This window comes from Prionailurus bengalensis, chromosome C2, assembly GCF_016509475.1.
Source record: "Prionailurus bengalensis isolate Pbe53 chromosome C2, Fcat_Pben_1.1_paternal_pri, whole genome shotgun sequence".
Classification (NCBI taxonomy): Eukaryota; Metazoa; Chordata; class Mammalia; order Carnivora; family Felidae; genus Prionailurus; species Prionailurus bengalensis.
Genome location: NC_057350.1, coordinates 73,134,656 through 73,156,976, shown reverse-complemented (window position 1 = coordinate 73,156,976; position 22,321 = coordinate 73,134,656). Strand labels below are relative to the sequence as shown.

Genomic DNA, 22,321 nt, shown 5'->3' with positions numbered 1-22,321 from the left:
AGCCAAAGCATAAGAGACTGTTAAAAACTGAGAACAAACTGAGGGTCGATGGGGGGTGGGAGGGAGGAGAGGGTGGGTGATGGGTATTGAGGAGGGCACCTTTTGGGATGAGCACTGGGTGTTGTATGGAAACCAATTTGTCAATAAATTTCATTAAAAAAAAATTATTTTTTGATAAATCAGGGAATTGATCTCAGTTTTGCCACCACTGTCTTTTTGATCTTAAACTATTCAGTCTGAACCTCAGTTTTCTTTTGAGTCACAGCTGTCTCAGTCATTTTCTAGGTGACCTTGGAAAAATTATTTAAACTCTTTGTGCCTCAGTTTCTCCGTCTGTGAAGTGGAGATACAAATATGTATCTACCTTACAGGTTGTAGTAAGGGTTAAAACACTACAAGTACCTGGCACCAGCTTAGTTCTAAATAAATATTTGGCTGTTTTTGTAAAGTATCTTAATTTTTACACTTAATAAGCATACAAGAACCACACAGATTGCAGCTGTCATTATAATATTTTTGTATGGTAATCTCTTATTTGCACTGTTTCTTTTGTTGGCCCTTGGAAAGTATTTATGTGAGTGTTTGATACAGTGGAATCTAACATGCAGTTTATTCGTATATTTTTTTCTCTAGTAAATAATTCTCTTTACCTTAAAAATTAAAATAACAAAAATTATTGAAGTTAAAATTTGATATTTTAATATTATTTATCTTTAATATTTTGGGTTTTTTCTCAGGGTCAATGACTGTATATTGCGAGTGAATGAAGTAGATGTTCGTGATGTGACACATAGCAAAGCAGTTGAAGCATTGAAAGAAGCAGGGTCTATTGTACGCTTGTACGTGAAACGACGGAAACCAGTATCAGAAAAAATAATGGAAATAAAGCTCATTAAAGGTCCTAAAGGTATGAAATAACCAAACGTAGATTATTAAGTAAGAAATCTCTGAGATAAATGTAACTAAGAAGTTATTTGTGACTCCCATTCTAAGATTAACAGAACTGGTAATCTACAGAATGTGTGTGAATTTGTAGAATTTCTGTATTATTTCTGCTGATTTTTGTCTTAAGTAGAATTCTACTTAAACACTTGGAAGTCCTGTATAGTGTTGGTATTAACTTGTAATCTTCAGTCTACAAAGTATATTAAATGCAGATACACAGGCTAAATTAAAAGAAGAAACTATATATCATTAGCTGTTTTATCTGCAATGAGGACGGTTATATGTGATTTCTGAGTTTTGAAAACATTGATGGGATTGAGGAAAAATGAAATATGGATTCTAATTTGTAGCTTTGTGGAAGAAGTGGTATTCCAAAAAATGAAAAAAGGAATAGGAAGCTACAAATTTGTCTGGTATTAAAGCTATGGATGGGATTTATGAATTACAGAAATTCTTTATCTAAAATTAATTCATAGAATATTGGAAAAAGAACAAAATTATCCACATTTCTGAAGCTTATTCGTTCTGCCCACCACAATTTTATTATTTTTCTCAATTGTTTTAATCTTGTGAAGGTATTAAAAATGTTAGAAGCACAATCATGATGGGAACAAAAGGAAATAATTTTGTAGTGCCTTTTTGAACTAACAAACAAATGCATTTACGAAAAGATTTTAAGAAGTAACAGGAGTGGGTGGACTAAAAAACTTATTTATAACTATAGGAACACCTATATATATATAATTGTCCCCTGACTACAAAGCAAATACGTAGGATTTTAAAAGTACACAAGTAGATTCTTTTGTGTTTAAAAAAAAAAAAGAAAAATTAGTGTGATGAGATTATCCTCGTCTAGTTTTCAGCCATTTCTTTCTGGACTTAAATTCACATTAAATGATGAAATTTCAAAACTAGTATTTTTCAAACAGGTCTTGGGTTCAGCATTGCTGGAGGTGTTGGAAATCAACATATTCCTGGGGATAATAGCATCTATGTAACCAAAATCATTGAAGGAGGTGCAGCACATAAAGATGGTAAACTTCAGATTGGAGATAAACTTTTAGCAGTGAGTATAAGAAATCTGTTACTTTAAAAATAATTTTGATGTCAATAAGGTAAAAACAGAGGGAGACGCCCCATAAGAGACTCTTAAATACAGAGAACAAACTGAGGGTTGCTTGTGGGGTGTTGGGTGGGGGGGATGGGCTAAATGTGTGATGGGCATTAATTAAGGAGGACACTTGCTGGGATGAGCACTGGGTATCATATGTTAAGTGATGAATCACTAAACTCTATGCCTGAAATCATTATTACATTATATGTTAACTAGCTTGGATTTAAATTTTTAAAAATAATAATCATTTTGATGTCTTTTTTTGGGAGGGGGTGGGGGCAGATCAGAATTTCTACTTGCCAAAATGTTTAAACAAATTTTTACTCTCATTTTTTCACTCATATTTAAATGAGTGAATACTGATCTTGCTTTAATCAAAACCTGAAAAATGATTCTTGGTATTATCCTTATTTACCATTTCATTTTTCTCTACCAGCTTCCTTCTCTTTTTCTTTTATTATTTTTTTTCTCATTTCCTTCTCTTTTTTTGTTAAAGGGTTAGGGACTTGAATGCACAGAATTTCTTAAACACAGTGTCATCCCTCATGTGTGACTTTCCTTTTTCCTTTTTATTTTAACTTATTTTATTTATAGTATAATGAAAACTGCTAAAGTCATTACCCAGCCCAAAACTACAATACCAACAATTTGTGTGTCTCATTCCTTTGCTTTTTAAAAATTGTTTAATCATATACATATGCCTAAATATTTTAATACTAATTTGTTCTAAAAAAAAATTTTAAGGCTATTGTGCTGTATGCAGTCTTTTAATACTTTTTTTACTCACTATTAGTTTACTGAGACTTATCCATATTATTGCCTGGAGATAAAATTTGTTAATTTCACCTCTATATAATACTCTTTTCTGGGACTATGCTACAGTTTATTTCTCTGATCTTCTTCAATAAATGTCCCATGTTCCCTAGAAAAACAAAACCTGAAGAAAAGCTGCGTGGTTAGGTTTTTGGGAGAGGCGTAATCAAAGCTAGAGTGAATCAAAATAAGGTGAGGCAGGGAATGAGGGAAAGTCAATACAAGACACTGTGTTTCTGAGCTGTCCATAAATTCGTAAGAAAATGTAGCTAATTGCTTATCATGCAGGACAGTCTTTCAGGCAGGTGTTGTGGGACTATTAAACCTTAGATCCAGCCATCCAGGGAAAAGAAAGGATTTATCTCCTGTCTCTTGTTAGGTACAGTCTACCCCATGGGTGGTAACTATCCCAAATTTCTGGACTGTTACTCACCTCCTGTGGGCAAGTGCTTGGGAAGCCAGCTCCCATACTCTCCATAGCGTAGTACTTCCTCTGAACCCAGAAGGGGTGGAGAAAACCAGAGCCTCAGTGATCTAGACAGATCGGACACAGGCTTTTGACATGTTACAGCTCTCTATGAACACATCAGCCATGCCCATACCCAAGTCTAAGTGCAGCCCTTACTCTAGAAGAGATTGAAAGAGCTGGTAATGGCAGGAGATGAGGTGAGAATAGCAGTAACCAGGACTCTCCAGTAAGCACGTGGCCAAGGCCTAGTGGGCAGGTAGGCTCAGGCGAATCTGGAAAAGACACATAAACTAGGTCTGGTATAGTGGTGAGTTAGGTTATTTCCTTTTTTTTTTTTTTTTTTTTTTTTTGTATTATGGATAATTCTCCTAGGGAAAGCTGCTGTGTGTTCTGGTGAACATGTACATATAAGAGTTTTCACTTAACTGTTTACCTAAGCATGGAATTTAATGGTCATGGGATATCATCTTAGTAACACTATAGCAAAAACATTGTTTTCCAAAGTGGTTACAAAAATATACACTTCTGGGACACCTAGCTGGCTCAGTTGGTAGAGTATGCACCTCTTGATCGTGGGGTTGTGAGTTGAAGCCCCATGTTGGGTATAGAGATTACTTAAATAAATGAATCTTTTTGAAAAAATTTAATATTCCTAAGCAATATATAAATGATTCTTTTGCTGTACATGCTGTCCTGTACTGCTTATTGCTGCAGCAAAGAGATAGACTGATTGTTTTCAAGTTTATTTTTTTGTTGGTTTTTTTTGTTTTTTTTTGTTGTTGTTGTTGTTGTTGTTGTTTTTGAAGTTTATAATGGGGAAGAGGAAAGAGCTCACTTTGAACTACTCCTCTGCACACACACACACCAGTTCAAAACAGCCTGCTTTCTCCACTGAGTTTCTCATTTATGCTTTTTAATTTCTTAAGTATTGTGTTTTCCTTTATGGTTTTTCCAGACTCAGTTTTGGTGATTGAGAAGGCAGCAATTTATGTGGACTTAGCATTTAGCCAGGTTTTGGTTGTCATAATTCCACTAAATTATCAAATTCTTAGTTCTCATTTTAATTGACATTAGACACACCTTCCTCCTTCTTCAGACACTTTTTCCATTGTGCTTAACAGTTACCCTCTTTCATGGTATTCCTCTTATCTCACTGGTCACTCCTCCTCATTCTCCCTTTTGGTGCATCTTCTCCCTAAACGTCGAAGTGTCCTTGTACATTTTTTCTTCCTACTGATAGGTGGTCAAATAACTTACTGAGTCTCATTGCACATGGTAGGGATAAGTATTGTTTTCTGAGCTTCAGTTTTCTTTTTATACACATGCACTTAAATTTTGTGCTTGGCTGAAATAAAAAAAATTTTTTTAACAGTGGTTCTTGGCTAAACAGTTCAAAAGCTCTAAGAGATGTCATCTAGTCTCTTTGTATGTCTCAAGAGTCATGTCAAATTTAATGTATCTAAGAATGAACTTCTGAGTTTCATCCTATACACCACCCTCCACCCCTAAATCCTGTTCTTGCACATTCTTCACGTCTCTTGAAATAGGAACTTTATCCTTCTATTTGCCCAGGTCTAAAACTTCAGGATCATTCTCCTTTCATACTCCACCTTGAATCCCTTAGCAAATCTTGTCAGCTCTTTTATCAGTTATCTAATGTTGCTTAGGAAACACAAAAATTAGTGGCTAAAATAACAACAATAATTATTTATTTGCTTACACTTCTATAATTTGAGAAGGGTTTAGCCAGGACAGTCTGTCTCTGTTCCACATAATGTCTCCTGTCAACTAGGGCCAGGAATGCACTTCGAAGTTCACTCATATATGGCAGACAAGTTGGTGTTGGCTTTCATCTGGGAGTTCATCTGGCAATATTAGCCAGTGGCCTCTCCACATGGCTAAATTGGGCTTCTCACAGGATAGTGATCAGGTTCCAAGACGGATGTACCAAAAAGACAAACTCCGGTGTATGGCATTCATCAATCCTCTCTTGGCATCTCAACTATTAATGTCTCATTGACTAAAGCTAGTTACATGGCCAAGCAAGGTTCACTGTAGGAAGGGATTTTACAAGGGTGTGAATACCAAGATATGTGGCTCATTGCAGGCCACCAAAAGAACAGTATACCATAGCTGTATATTTCAAAATGCAGGCAATCTTTCTTCACTGTACATGGTAGTGTGGGACTATAAAAATGACCATGTGGCTGAAACCCTGCAAAGCCATATTAATAATCTGTGGCAAAAGTTAATGATATGTGATCTTTAAAAATTTTTCTTAAAACATTAAGAACTGTCCTATCAATTATACAGGTACAAATTAGGGAAATGAAAAATATATGAAAATGAGTATTTGTTTAGTACATTATAATTTTAAAACATTGGAAACAGTGTTTTTCTTTGCAAAAACAAAAAACAAAAACAAAAAAAACACAAAATTACCAAAAAGAAGAGCAGTCTAAACCTAAAGCTAGCGGAAGGAAGGAAAAAATAAAGATTAGAGCTGGAGTTAATGAAATAGGGAATAGGAAAACCAGAGAGAAGATAAAACCAAAACTCAATTGTTTGGAAAGGTGAACAAAATTGACAAACCTTAGACTGATCAAGAAAAAAAAGAAGACTCAAATTTCCAAGAGTAGGAATAAAAGAGGGGACTTGAGGAAATACTTTTATTTCTAAACATTTGTATGCCAACATATTAACTACCTTAGATGAAATGGACAAATGTATAGAAAGACACAATTACCACTTTTAGTCAGACTGTACTGAAGAGTCTAACCAGGGAAATAAAAAGACATTCAGATTGGGAAGGAGAAAGTAAAACTATATTTGTAGATTACCTATGTAGAAAATCTTGGGGCACCTGCATGGCTCAGTTGGTTAAGGGTCCAACTTAGGCTCGGGTCATGATCTCACGATTTGTGAGTTTGAGCGCCACATGGGCTCTCTGCCCCTCCACCACTCATGCGTACTCTGTGTCTCTCAAAAATAAATAAACATTAAAAAAAATTGTAAGGAACCTACTGATAGAACTAATAAGTTTAGCAAGGTTGCAGGATATACCTCACTACTTAAAAATCAATTCTGTTTCCTAAAAATCAGTTGTTTTGGAATGCCTGGGTGGCTCAGTTCATTAAGCGTCTGACTTTGGCTCAAGTCATGATCTCTCAGTTTATGGGTTCAAGCCCCCTGTCGGGCTCTGTGCTGACAGCTCAGAGCCTGGACCCAGCTTCAGATTCTGTCTGTCTGTCTGTCTGTCTGTCTGTCTCTGCCCTTCCTCCACTTGCACGCTGTCTCTCTCTCAAAAGTAAACAAACATTAAAAAAAATTAAATCAGTTCTGTTTCTATAACAGAAGATAGATGAATGCTTAATAAATAAATGAAAAAAATTAACTTGACTATTAAACAGTGGAAGTGAAATTTTAAATAATAGTGTAAAAATTGATGTTTTTATTCAGTTTTGAGAGAGAGAGACAGAATCCAAAGCAGGCTCCAGGCTCCGAGCTGTCAGTACAGAGCCCGACGCAGGGCTCAAACTCAAGTACCATGAGATCATGACCTGAGCTGAAGTCAGACACTCAACCAGCTGAGCCACCCAGGCACACCAAAACATGATTTTTTATAAATTGATACTGTTTAATGTTGGCAAAGGCCTGAGTAGATGGGCATGACATTCTCATATTCTGTGGTAGTGGTATAAATTTACTAAATCCATTTATTTAGAACAGTTTAAAATATCTGTTAATACTGGGATGGCTTAATAAATTATGATACAACCAACAATGGTATAATGTGCAGCATATTTTTTAAATGAGGCAATTCTGTGTGTCCTAACATGGAAAGATCTCTAAGATACCTTATATTAAAAATCCAGTTGCAGAATAAAAACTTTAATATAGTCTCATTTTCTTTAAAAAAAAAAAATCTTGGGGCGCCTGGGTGGTGCAGTCGGTTAAGCGTCCAACTTCAGCCAGGTCACGATCTCGCAGTCCGGGAGTTCGAGCCCGGCGTCAGGCTCTGGGCTGATGGCTCAGAGCCTGGAGCCTGTTTCCGATTCTGTGTCTCCCTCTCTCTCTGCCCCTCCCCCGTTCATGCTCTGTCTCTCTCTGTCCCAAAAAAATAAATAAACGTTAAGAAAAAAAAATTTTTTTAAATAAAAGTAAAAAAAAAAATTTAAAAAAAATCTAAAATATACCCCCATATGTTCACAAATACCTAACAGTAAAAAGTAGATTAGGTTCGGGGATTGGGAGGAATAGGGGCTGGAAATAAGATTGGCTATTCCATTAACATACATAAACAATTTCCTGATATGATAGACAAAAATATATAGGTTTTCTTTTCACAGACCTTTATATTCCTTAAATCACTCTTGCTTTGTATTTTGGTATAATTGTTTATAACCAAAATGCAGAAAGCAAGTGAAAATGTCCTAAAACAAATATCTTTTGGGATTTTCTTTTAGGTGAATAGTGTGTGTTTAGAAGAAGTTACTCATGAAGAAGCAGTAACTGCCTTAAAGAACACATCTGATTTTGTCTATTTGAAAGTGGCAAAACCCACAAGTATGTATATGAATGATGGCTATGCACCACCTGATATCACCAACTGTAAGTCTGCTTAAATCTATCTTATTTCCCTATGTTTAAATATTTTAAAGGAACTATATTAAGCATTTAACCTAACAGTCTGTAAAAAAATCAATTTTAGGGGTTCCTGGGTGGCTCAGTTGCTTAAGCATCTGACGCTTGATTTCAGCTCAGGTCGTGATCTCATGGTTCATGAGATTAAGCCTACTGTTGGGCTCTGCACTCTGAGCGTAGAGCCCACTTAAGATATTCTCTCTCTCTCTCTCTCTCTCTCTCTCTCTCTCTCTCTCTGCTCTTCCCTCGCTTATGGATGCATTCTCTCTCTCTCTCTCAAAATAAAAATAAACATTTTAAAAAATCATTTTTAAATCAGAATCTTGATAGTAAGAAGGGAGGCAGCCTTTTTCAAAGTTATATGTAAATAATAGTCAACAAAGGTATTGCACATTCTTTTCTTCTAATAGTTGTGGGATATAGCAGAGAAACATACTTTAACAAGCAGTTCTTTTAACAACCAGGGTAATTCTGATGCTTCTGGTGGACTAACTCATGGACTACACTTTGAGAAATACTAATTTTAAATATTTCTAAACTTGGGCTATTCAGGGCACCTGGGTCGCTCAGTCAGTTAAGTGTCTGACTCTTGATTTTGGCTCAAGTTGTGAGCTCATGGTTTATGAGATCAAGCCCTGTGACAGGCTGCGCACTGACATCAAGGAGATTGCTTGGGATTCTCTCTCTCCCTCTCTGTTTGCCCCTCCCTGCTTGTACTGTCTCTCTCTATCTCTCAAAATAAATAAATTTTAAAACTTGGGCTTTTCTATATTCTCAATTATATGAGCACAGATACTCTTTCTGTACAAGTTCCTCATATATTACCTAACTATATTTGTATATAGTACAGTTGTGTTGCCTAGAAATGAATTGTTATGATAGTACTAATAAAATTTTAAGTTTCCTGTTTGATTTTCAGTTTTTTTAATGTAAAAGCTAAGGTAAGACTTAAATAACGTGTTTGTGTTTCTTGAAAAATGAAAGTTTTATTTCTTTGGTGCATTAGTTGATATCCAAAGCACTCATGTAGTAAAGATCTTAAATGTACTCTCTGCAGTCTGCTTTTCCAAATTTTCCTCATTTAAATTGTAGAATTTTAGAGATATTTGTGGTTTTATAAGTGGCAATGTCTTCAGTTTTAGAACTCTCAAAGGCCATTACTGTCACTAATCATTATAAATTTAATGTAAATTATACTTTGAAATGAATGTACTGTCTTCCAATGATACATCTTCATTATCTGCCCATTGATTTATTAATTACTCAGGTATAACTGAACTTCTTGAAAAAATTTTTTCCAATGTTTATTTTTGAGAGTCAGAGGGCAAGTAGGGGAGGGGTAGAGAGAAAGGAAGACACAGAATCCGAAGCAGGCTCCAGGCTCTGAGCTGTCAGCACAGAGCCCGAAATGGGGCTAGAACTCATGAACCGTGAGATCATGACCTGAGCCAAAGTCAGACGCTTAACCAACTGAGCCAAATATAACTGAACTTTTTAAAATAGTATTCAGTCTCTTTCATGGACAGGAATGATGTCTGTTGTTGTTTTTTTTTTTTCAATACTTCATTTGTGTCAGAACAGAACTTTATTACTTATTAAAAATTCTTACAGTTGGTATCACACACAAACTTTATATAAAGGCTTTATGTATTTTTATTTGTAATTAGAGATGCAAATTCACTAATAAGGTATTTTATGCACCAATGTAAGTATCAGTCTTATTTATTTATTATGCTGCCTTATCTGTTCAAGACAGCAATGCACATTTGTAACAGTTGCTCTACAAACTGAGGATTGGTGTTCTGATTACAGCCAAATATACGAATAGTCAGGCTGCTTCTTACAAATACATTACACTGGAAAAAAATGTTATTTTAAACTGAATTATCCCTTTTTATGTATGCTAATGTGACCCAAAACTGGGAGACCTAGTCCTAAAGAGTAATAACTAAATAATGATTGCTTGATTTTCCTGTAGATAGAGGTAGAATCTATTTTTTACATCTATTGAACTAAGAGAACATTGTGAAAAAGCTGAAGTTTGCTCTTGCTAGTTCAGCTCTTTGCTAAGACTCTATTTCCATTCCCCTCATTCAGTAGGTGATTGCAATTATGAATTTTATTATATACTTCCAGTCCATGTTCATACTATATATGCTGTTCATAAATGATAGTCTTTTAAATGACCTTTCCTGGATTTCACTGTGCAAATCAGTTAATGTAAAACTCCTTTTTAGTTCTGTTTTCTCAAGAGAAACCAGATGGAATAAGTTTGCTTACTGATCTGAATATCTAAACTAGTTTTTATCTGGAAACTTGAGCTTGTCTAATTTTTTTTACCTGATAAATAAGTCTTTTCTACCAACTTACATAAATAAGTGGATATGAATTACATATTAACTAAGCTTGAAATTGATAATTCACAAATAAGTGCTGAATGGTTTGTTTCACTTGAAGTGTTTTTTACTGTCTTCATTTTTAAGCTTCTTCTCAACCTGTTGATAACCATGTTAGCCCATCTTCCTACTTGGGCCACACACCAGCATCACCAGCCAGATACTCACCTGTTTCAAAAGCAGTGCTTGGAGATGATGAAATTACAAGGTAAGGAAGTGAACATTCATCTTTCTTTTTTTTTTTTTTTTTTTAATTTTTTTTCAACGTTTATTTATTTTTGGGACAGAGAGAGACAGAGCATGAACGGGGGAGGGGCAGAGAGAGAGGGAGACACAGAATCGGAAACAGGCTCCAGGCTCTGAGCCATCAGCCCAGAGCCTGACGCGGGGCTCGAACTCACGGACCGCGAGATCGTGACCTGGCTGAAGTCGGATGCTTAACTGACTGCGCCACCCAGGCGCCCCCATCTTTCTTAAATAAAGTTGACTGTTAGATGGAATTACAATCAACCAAATAAGACAGCCACAATTTTCAGGACTAAAAAATTTTGTCAATAGATAATGAACTTAATTAAACCTTAATTTTTGTCATTGGAGGGCTCATGAAGAGGCTGAAATATAAAAATATTTTATATTCCAAATAAGTTACTGCCCTTTTAAAATAAATACTTTTTTTCAGGAATGGTAAGTTGTGCTTAGAAATTAGCATAGGTAAAACTAAGTTAGGAATATATTTATATTTAAAACTAACTTTTCACATATTCCTATCTAGTGTACATCATAAAATTTCATTATGGCAGTTATGTGATTCATGTTTAGAATTCAAGTGATATTTTCTTTGCTTGGTATATATCCTTGATATCCTTACTCTTAAAGTTTATTTTGATCTAATTTTAACTGCTTTTTATTCCCAAAGAACTCTTAACTAGGTGAGAAATAATAAGCGAAAAGTATTTTAAATCTTTTTCATACTGTGCAATATAGTATTAAGACATCATGTCAGACATGTTGCTTTATAATTTGCACAAGTATTTCACTTAAGATTAAATATCTGTAAATTAATGTCTTTTTATGTTTTTATTAATTGCATTGTTGTTGGCATTAGTATTTTTGAGCTTTCATACTTGTAATTATTCCTGTCAGACTCCTGGCTCTAGGCAATGATCTCTTTAAGGTCCCATAGGAAGGAATTTTCATCTGTGTCCTCTTTTTCAATAGTTAGCAGTATTGAAAAATTAATAATAAGTACACAGTAATTGTGTTTGGAGTGAAAATTAGCAAAAAGAACAGTGTTTGTGGTTATTTCTTTGTTTTTTGTTTCTTTAATTTTTTTTAAATTATTTTTTGAATGTTTCTTTATTTTTGAGAGAGAGAGCGTGAGATGGGAGGGGCAGAGAGAGAGGGAGACACAGAATACAAAGCAGGCTCCATGATGGGGCTTGACCTAAGAATCGCAAGACCATGACCTGAGTTGAAGTCCGAAGGTTAACTGACTGAGTCACCCAGGCACCCCTGTGGTTATTTCTTTGTGATAAGAATTTTCAAGGCTGTAAGTCTTTAAGGCTGTGCTCCTGTATTGATCTGTCATGGCTTTGTAGTTGTTTTCTAATAGTGCCTTTTTATAGAAGTAAAGAGGAAAGGGTTAGTGTCCAAAATCTATAAAAAACTTATCAAACACAACACCCAAAAAACAAATAATCCAGTGAAGAAATGGACAAAAGACATGAATAGACACTTCTCCAAAGAAGACATCCAGATGGCCAACTGACACATGAAAAAATGCTCAACATCACTCATCATCAGGGAAATACAAATCAAAACCACGATGAGATACCACCTTACACCTGTCAGAATGGCTAACATTAACAACTCAGGCAACAACAGATGTTGGTAAGGATGCAGAGAAAGAGGATCTCTTTTGCATTGTTGGAGGGAATGCAAGCTGGTGCAGCCATTCTGGAAAACAGTATGGAGGTTCCTCAAAAAACTAAAAATAGAACTACTCTATGAGCCAGCAATTGCACTACTAGGCATTTATCCACGGGATACAGGTGTGCTATTTCGAAGGGACACATGCACCCCCCATGTTTACAGCAGCACTATCAACGATAGCCAAAGTGTGGAAAGAGCCCAAATGTCCATTGATGGATGAATGGATAAAGAAGATGTGGGGTGTGTGTGTGTGTGTATACACACACACACACACACACACACACACACACATACACATATATACATACAATGGAGTATTACTCAGCAATCAAAAAGAATGAAATCTGGCCATTTACAACCAATGTGGATGGAACTGGAGGGTATTATGCTAAGTGAAATTAGAGAAAGACAAAAATCATATGACTTCACTCATTTAAGGACCTTAAGAGACAAAACAGATGAACATAAGGGAAGGCAAGCAAAATAATATGAACACAGGGAGGGGGACAAAACAGAAGAGACTCATAAATATGGAGAACAAACTGAGGGTTACTGGAGGGGTTGTGGGAGGGGTGATGGGCTAAATGGGCAAGGGGCACTAAGGAATCTACTCCTGAAATCATTGTGGCACTATATGCTAACTAATTTGGATGAAATTTAAAAAAATCCAAACCACAAAATCAGAACTGAATTCATGAGGGTTAGGTATGGGGGTTAAAAGACTCTTCCTATGCATACTTGCATTTACATTATCTATAACAAAGCAACAGACTCTCGAGAATCTTAATATTGAGGAGGATAAGTATCTTGAAAGATTATAAATGAAAATTATTTGGATTTGTTTTATTTTAATAAACAAAATATATAGGGTTTAATAAAAAGTAAAGACGAAAATAGTTAATGGCTTATCTAATCTCTAATCTCTGCATATTTTTCTTTTTTTCTGCATATTTTTCAAACTAAAAAATATATTAGCATCTTGATTGCTGTTCCCCATCGTTTTTCATTATATATCTTTTGTCCAGAATATTGTATTGGACTTTGTAGTATTACACAACAGGTCTACCTGTTTTCTTTACTTTTCTTTGAAAATCTGGTGGTTGATGACTACAGTAACTAAAATGTGTGTTTTATCACTCTTGATAATTACACTATTTTGTCCAGATAATGAGGTACAGAAATCTTCGCACTCACATTGGAAGTTCTCCACAATTTGACCCTAAGTAATCTTTCAGAGGTTATCTCACATTACCAATTTAAAAAAGGAAAAGAAAAGAAATCCCAACATACAGAAAATTGATGATTCTAAAGTTATTTTTTTAACAGGTTCATTGAGATATGATCCACATATCATACATGTCACCCATTTAAAATGTACAACTCAGCAATTTTTAGTATATTACATTACTAATTTTTTTATGTGTGATTCAGTAGCATTAATTGCATTCACAGTGTTATGCAGTGATTGTCACTATTTCCAGAACCTTTTTATCACCTCAGATAAACTCTAACCATTAAGCAGTAATTCCATTTCCTTGTCCTCCCAGTCCATGGTAACCTATTGTCTAGTCTACTTTCTGTGTGCTATGAAATTTGCTTATTCTAGATTGTTTGTATAAGTGTAATCTTACAATTCTTTTGTGTCTGACTTCTTTCATTTAGCTAATGTTTTTAAGATTCATCCATGTTGTAGCATATATCAGAACTTAATTCCTTATTGCCGAATAATATCCCATTATTTGTATATACCACATTTATTTATCCATTCATCTCTTGATGGACACTTGGGTGGTTCCCACCTTTTGGGTATTAAGAATAATGCTGTGACAAACATTGGCATGCAAGTATCTGCTCGCATCCTTACTTTCACTTCCTTTAGATATATACTGAGGAGTGGAATTGCTAAGTAATATGGTAAATGTATGTTTGTTTATGTTTATGAGGAACCATTTGTTTTCTGTAGCAGCCACACCATTTTACATTCCCACCATCAATTTATGAGGGTTCCAGTTTCTCTACATCCTCACCAATACTTGTTTTTTCTGTTCTATTTCATAGCCATTGTAGTAAGTGGGACATATCTCGTGATTTGCATGCATTTCTCTAATAACTAATGATGCTGAACATCTTACAATATTTGAAAAATCTGGATTTATTTTCCTCTGAAATACTGTTGGATCTTAGCAGGGTATTTTTAATGTATTGTTTGCTAATGTAAAACTATAATTCATATATGGTTTGTTATTTTTTGCTTCATGTATATATATATATATTTTTTTTCAAGTTTTAATTTAAATTCCAGTTAACACACAGTGTAATATTAGTTTCAGGTGTAGAATTTAGTGATCACTTACATACAACACCCAGTGCTCATCACAAGTGCCCTCTTTAATACCCATCAGTCATTTAACCCATCCCTCCACCCCCCACCCCATATATATGATTTAAAGCATAGCAGAAACCTTAAACTATGAGTCTGTCACCTAACAACGAAATAAAACATCACCAATATAGTGAAACCTATTTTGTGCCCTAATCCTCCCTTGCTTCTCCTACACTGCCTTACCAACTTAAATTCTTTTCCCGGATTTGGTTTTATTATTCCATTTTTTCTTTCACATATGTATATATTTGTTTAATATTTCCTAAACAATATATTGTTTGGTTTTACAATCATAATTTTGTTAACTCAAGTGAACTGGCAGAGCTGATTAATGATGAAATGAATGACTAGAAAATGCCTGTTTCAAGTTTTTAATGAATACTTAAGATTAATTCCACATTATATGGAAGGATCCCTAAAATTCATTCTTAAAGAATACTTACTTCTGTTAAGCCTTTTGTTACCAGTAGCTTTTTTGCAATGTTCTAGAAAAATCTGCTTACATTTTTAAAATACTTACCAAATGATACATTCTAATTCCAAATGATATTCTGCATTTCATCATGTCTAAAATAATCTCCTAGAATTTTCATGGTCTTACCAGAAGGTATAAATGGTATTCACACAACTATGTATATAATTGGCAGCAAATGTGAAACATTAGTAGTGGTAAGATGTATTCTGATTTCAAAGATTTTAAATGAAGGTGGAGGAAAAGGCTCATCTTAGAATGAATGAATAGCAGAGAGAGGTAGAGGGATATGACTTAAGAAGTAAAGGTATTTACTTATTTTATATAAAAAGTTTGGAGATGGACAGTTCTAGCATTTGTGTAGCAATCCTTAGGTGCATAGTATCTCTAGGATTCTTCTGGTCTTACCTTCATGACTATAATATATCCAAACCAATAATGTGATTTTATTGTTCATTTTTTGTGTGGGTGTTATTTTGGTAGGGAAGGAAACAAATGTGCTTTCTAAGGGGACAAAATGTGCTTTGTTTTTGTTAGGGTCTGTCTTTCTTTGGGAAATGTCAATAAAATTTAGCTTTATTTATTTCTCAGAGGCCAGAATAGGGTCATAGCCTCAACTTAGCAAAGAGGAATGGGATTGCTATGACTGGCTTAAGTTAGTCAGGATTCATTCTTTTAAGACTGTGAAAAGGGCCTGCCTTTTCTAAGACGAAGGCTTATCTTCTCTGCCTTTTATAACATCTAGGAAGTAGGGGCAGTGACTGGTTCATAGGCAATAAAATGTGTGCAACGTCAACTTTTCTAAAGTGTATATTTCTTGAGTATATTTCTAAAGTATATATTTCTTGAGTAGGGCTCTTTAAGTCATTTTTATTACCACATTGTTTTCTCTTTTTGTTTTAGTTTCATGTTTGTTTTTTAACAAAAATTATGGGTTTTCAGCTTTTATATACAATTTGGATTTTTCCGGGGTACCGGGGTGGCTCAGTGGTTAAGTGTCTGACTTTGGCTCAGGTCATGATCTCGCGGCTTGTGGGTTTGAGCCCTGTGTCGGGCTCTGTGCTGACAGCTCAGAGCCTGGAGCCTGCTTCAGATTCTATGTCTCCCTCTCTCTCTGCCCCTCCCCTGTTCATACTCTGTCTCTCTCTGTCTCTCAAAAATAAATAAATGTAAAAAAAAATTAAAATAAAAAAAAAAAGCAATTAGGATTTTTCCTTTCACTTTCTAACCTTAATTTCTAGTCTTAGAATCTCTACTGCATTGTTTTGAAAACATTTTTAACTTTCATCTAGCTTTCTTTATAGTTTGATAATATAAGATTTATCAATAGGGAAATCTCACTGATAGAATGTCAAGTTCTATATAAAATTTCTAAGGTGTTCAATATTTTTCTAATTTTTAGAGAACCTAGAAAAGTTGTTCTTCATCGTGGCTCAACAGGCCTTGGTTTCAACATTGTAGGAGGTGAAGATGGAGAAGGCATATTTATTTCCTTTATCTTGGCTGGAGGACCTGCTGATCTTAGTGGAGAGCTCAGAAAAGGAGATCGTATTATATCGGTAGGAGATGTTAATCAAAATAATGTTTTTATTATTTTAACTATGACCTATTAATTATTAAAAGTTTTGTTTTTCATATCCTAAAGTTGTGGGAGATATTTCAGTTATTTCTTACATTTTACAACTTAATTGTAAGATTGCAGGGATGTCAGAGAACATGTTGTGTACAATAGATTTTCTTTCGTTATTTGACTTCCCTATGAGGGATCAGTCTGTATAAATATGCTTGAAGAAAGTATGTATTCTCTATTTATTGACTGCAATGTTATCAGTATGTTTATTAACCTTGTTACTTATGTTGTGCAGATCTTTATACTTTAATCTGTTGTCTACTTGATCTATTATTAAAAGAAATTTTTTAAGCTGTCTGAATGTGATGGTGGGTTCAGCAATTAAGTTAGTTTGTCCTTGCAGTGATTTTTATTTTTATATCTCCAAAACCATGTTATTAGATGCATCTAAATTTAGAATCATTATTCCTTCCTGGTGATTATTATTCAATCCATAATAATTTTTTTATTGTGTAATAATCCTCTTTATTTATAATAATAGTTTTTACCTGGGGTGCCTAGGTGGCTCAGTCAAACATTCATTCAGCTTCGCTCAGGTCACGATCTCACAGTTCATGAGTTCAAGCCCCACATCAAGCTCTGTGCTGATAGCTCAGAGCCTGTAGCCTGCTTCACATTCTGTGTCTCTCTCTGCCTCTCTGAAACTAGCGTGTGTGTGTGCATGCTCTCTCTCTCCAAAATAAACATTAAAAGATTTGGGACGCCTGGGTGGCTCAATTGATTAAGCCTCTGACTTCAGCTCAGGTCATGATCTCGCGGTTCATGGGTTCAAGCCCTGTATTGGGCTCTGTGCTGACAGCTCAGAGCCTGGAGCCTGCTTCGGATTCTGTGCCTTCCTCTCTCTGCCCCTCCCCTGTGCGCGCGTGCTCGCTCGCTCTCTTTCAAAAATAGAGACTAAAAAAAATTTTTTTTAAAAAGATAATAGTGTTTAACATAGAAGCTATATTGTCTGATATTAATGTGGCTCTTTTTTGCTTGATATTTTTTAAAAAAGCTTTTTTTAAAAAAAGATAATAGTGTTTAACCTAGAAGCTACATTGTCTGATATTAATGTGGCTCTTTTTGCTCGATATTTGCCTCATCTTTTCTCCACTTTTTACTTTCAGTTTTTGTGTTTATGTGGTTATTACCTATAGAATTTTAGGCTAAAACTGATCAAATTCAACTCTTCTCCCTAATGACACATTGACTTTGGGAACCTTAAACCTTTGTGCTGTTTCTAGTATTTGACTTCTGTTTTATTTATTTATTTATTTATTTTTTAATATTTATTTTTGAGAGAGAGAGAGACAGAACATGAGCGGGGGAGGAGCAGGCTCCAGGCTCTGAGCTGTCAACACAGAGCCCAACGCATGGCTCAAACTCACGAACCGTGAGATTATGACCTGAACTGAAATTGGACGCTTAACCAACTAAGCCACCCAGGTGCCCCTGTTTTATTTTTATATACCCCAAACTTAGTCATTTTGATTTTTGTGTTTTAACAATCCATATGTTCTATAATTTTTGTTGCTGTTGTTCATCATCTCTTCTGTTTATCTCGCTTCTTCTGTATTTTTCAGTGGACCTCTAACAGCATTGGTATTGAATTTGTTGTGTAGGACTGTTTGGTTCATTGCAGAAAATTTAGCTTTTCTAGCCCCCATCCTTTACATGCTAATAAAATTTCCTGGTCATTTAAAAAACATTTTTTTTAATGTTTTTATTTATTTTTGAGACAGAGAGAGACAGAGCATGAGCAGGGGAGAGGCAGAGAGAGAGGGAGACACAGAATCTGAAGCAGGCTCCAGGCTCTGAGCTGTCAGCACAGAGCCCAACGCAGGGCTCGAACCCACAAGCTACGAGATCATGACCTGAGCCGAAGTCAGATACTTAACTGACAGAGCCACCCAGGCACCCCTAAAGATTTTTTTTAATAACTTTTTTTAATGATTATTTATTTTTGAGAGAGAGAGTACAAGTGGGGGAGGGACAGAGAGAGAGGAAGACACAGAATCTGAAGCAGGCTCCAGGCTCTGAGCTGTCAGCACAGAGTCTGACACGGGGTTCAAACTCACGGACTATGAGATCATGACCTGAGCTGAAGTCGGGCGCTTAACTGACTGAGCCACCCAGGCGCTCTCCTGGTCATTTTTAAAAGCTAAAATATTTTTCAAATACCCAAATGTACCTTATTGGGAATCTTTAGATTGTTCATTCAGCAATAATTTCTTAATGATAAATAATCATAGAGTTTGTCTGAAAATATCTTTACTTCATCCTCACTTGTGTATATGATGCAGTCTAATGTGCTGGAGTGACAGCTGTTGTCTCTCAATACTTTGAAGATACTGTTGTATGCTATCAAGCTTCTTTTTTTGTATTTAACAAAAAAGATCTGCACTATGTCTTATTTATTTGTAAGTGATTTGGTTTTTCTTTTTTCACTTATTTAAAAAAAAATTTTTTTTTAACATGTATTTATTATTGAGAGACAGAGAGAGACAGAGCATGAGCATGAGAGGGGCAGAGAGAGGAGGAAACACAGAATCCGAAACAGGCTCCAGGCTCTGAGCTGTCAGCACAGAGCCCGATGCAGGGCTCAAACCCACAAACCATGAAATCATGACCTAAGCCAAAGTCGGACACTTAACCGACTGAGCCACCCAGGCGCCCCTCACTTATTGTTTTTTTTTAAAGTCTCTTACTTTTTGGTGTACTACAGTTTAATTAAAATATGATTATGTCTAGCTTATTATTTTTTCTGTTTAAGATTTGTTGAGCTTCCTGAATCAGAGAAGTTCCGTCTTTAATCAATTCTGGAATCTTAGCCAGTATTTTTTCAAATTTGCCTTTCCCACATCGTATAGATTCTCTCCTTCTTCAGTTCCTGTAAGAGGAGGATATCATCCTGTCCTGCATGTCTTTTAATCCCAGTGTCATATTTATTAACTCTGTCTTCTTGTACTTAATTTCAGTCAGATATGTTTTCTAGTTCATAAATTTTCTTCATCTATGTCTAATCTGCTCTTTAAGCCAAAACTAATTTTTTTTAATGTTTATTTATTTTTGAGAGAGAGTGAGATACAAAGAGAGAGACAGAGCGTGAGTGGAGGAGAGGCAGAGAGTTGGAGACACACAATCTGAAGTAGGCTCCAGGCTTTGAGCTGTCAGCACAGAGCCCAACGCGGGGCTCAAACCCACAAGCCATGAGATCATGACCTGAGCTGAAGTTGGACACTTAACCAACTAAGCCACCCAGACGCCCCAGCCAAAACAACAGGGAACCCAACATGGGGCTCGATCTTATGGCTGTGGGATCTTGACCTGAGCCAGAATCAAGAGTTGAACACTTAACCAACTGAGCCCTCCAGGTGCCCTAAAAATTAATTCTACATGGATTATAAATCTAAATGTACAGCCCAAACCATAATCCTCCTAGAGAAAACTTATAGGAGGATATCTTTGCAACGGTACATACAATACTAACCATAAAAAATGCGCATTAAGAGCCAAATTGGCAAGCCACAGAGAAGGAAAAACCATTCTTAGTACATATATCTGATAAAGGACTTGTATCCAGAATACATAAACATCTCTCACAAATTAACAATAGAAAGATGAGTAACCCAGTTTTAAAAATGAGCAAAAGAGTTAAACATATATTTCACAAGATATGTGAATGGCCTATAAACACATGAAAAGGTACTTAACGTTAGGCATCAGGGCAGTGCAACAACAAAAAAAACCCAAAACCCACAATGAATAAAGGCATTTGGAAGAATCTGGGTGGGAGTGATGTCAATTTTCTGTATCTGATTGTGACAATATCTACTCAACATAGGCAGTTGTCAAAACTCTTTTAACTGTAAACTAAAAAGATTATTGAATATAAATTATGCCTAACTAAAATGAGATAGGGGTTATCCTTGAACAACATGGGGGTTAAACTGCACATGTCCGCTTATATATAGATTTTTTTGATAAATACAGTATAGTATGGTAAATGTATTTTCCTTGTGATTTTCTTAATAACATTTTCTATAGTTTATTATAAAAATACAGTATATAATACGTATAGCATACAAATGGAAAGGCTTCTAGTCAACAATAGGCTATTAAGATTTTGGAGAGTCAAGAGTTATGTGTGGATTTTTAACTTTAGGAGTGGGAGTTGTAACGTATCCCATATCCCACCCAGTTGAATGGCTAAAGATGGAAAAAAAAAAAAAAAAAAAAAAGGACAAATATGAGGATGTGGAGGACTGATAGCTCTCATTACTGGTGGGCATATTATACAACCACTACAAGATCACCCAGATTTTACCCAAGAAATCATGTCTACAGAAGCACTTAAACAGAAATGTTCATAACGGCCTTATTGATAATCATTCAGATCTGGAAATGAATCAAGTGTCCATCAATAACAAAACAGCTAAATAAATTGGAGTGCATTTAAACAAAGTAACAAACTGACACCCACAACAACATACATAACACTAAAAAATATCACATTGAGTAAAATAAAACATACCACAAAAACACAGACAGTATGAATCCAGTTAAATGATAATCATGAGCAGACAATAATTTCTACTGATAGAAGTCAGAAAGTAGTTGTAATTGTACTGATTTTAAAGTGGCACAATGGAAATTTCTGAGTTGAATGATGGAAAGGGAGGGTATATATCTTGTTTGGAATTGTTTCATGGGTGTATACAGTTGTTGAAAATTCTTCCAACTGAAGTGTTCTAATTTGTATATTTTATTGCTTTTACTTTTATACTGGAACTTAAATTTTTTAAAATAAGTTATAGTATGATAAGGACAAATTGGTGGTAAAGAATGAATTTGTTAAAAATAAATATTGGACAAATTAGCTAGTTGTTTAGGGGAGTAAAATTAGCTTAGAGCCTCACTTCACACCTTGTGTCAAAATAAATTTTCAGTTGGCTTAGAGTTAGGTGTAAAAAATTCAAAGCAAAAATAGATGTTTTTGAATTGTCCATATGGAACAATTTTATATGGGTCACTGACACACTGCTAGAGTATGTTAGACTGACCAACATAACCTGGTTGACCCAGAACTTTTCCAGTTCTAGCACTTAAAGCCCCATGTCTGGAAATCCCTTTAGTCTCAATTTTAAAACTGAAAATCCCAGACAGTCTAGGCAGGCCACTTGGTTACCCTAATGTCAGTGTAAGTTACATACAGGCTTTTGAGGCTGTATGCATCAGTAGCCTTAAAATTTTAATGCTTACTAAGCTTCTCTAGGCATATACCCTGAGAGCAATAAAAAAACCTCAGGAGCAAGAGAAAAAAACTAAAAACCCTGTTAGGAACAAACTAAATACCTCATTAGACAAAGTTTAGCTGTTTTCAATTTTCACCTTGAATCACGATCACCTTAAAGCCTTGTTAAAAAGCATTCTTAGGGGCATGTGCTCTCTCTCACTCTGTCTCTCAAAAATAAACATTTAAAAAAACATATTAAAAAACAAAAACAAAGCACTCTTAGACCCCATCCCCAAAGCTTCCAACTC

General features: G+C 35.2%; 1 protein-coding gene across 32 annotated transcripts in view; it reads left to right on the top strand.

The window, feature by feature from the left end:
* The window catches only part of DLG1 (discs large MAGUK scaffold protein 1), a 279,606-nt gene that overhangs the window by 174,578 nt on the left and 82,707 nt on the right, over positions 1-22,321 (top strand). For all 32 annotated transcript variants that reach the window (XM_043594503.1, XM_043594514.1, XM_043594502.1 and 29 more), the window contains 5 exons: positions 738-907; positions 1,875-2,011; positions 7,808-7,952; positions 10,469-10,589; positions 16,571-16,727. In XM_043594503.1, the coding sequence (XP_043450438.1) occupies positions 738-907; positions 1,875-2,011; positions 7,808-7,952; positions 10,469-10,589; positions 16,571-16,727 (730 nt within the window). The remainder of the gene's footprint in view (positions 1-737; positions 908-1,874; positions 2,012-7,807; positions 7,953-10,468; positions 10,590-16,570; positions 16,728-22,321) is intronic.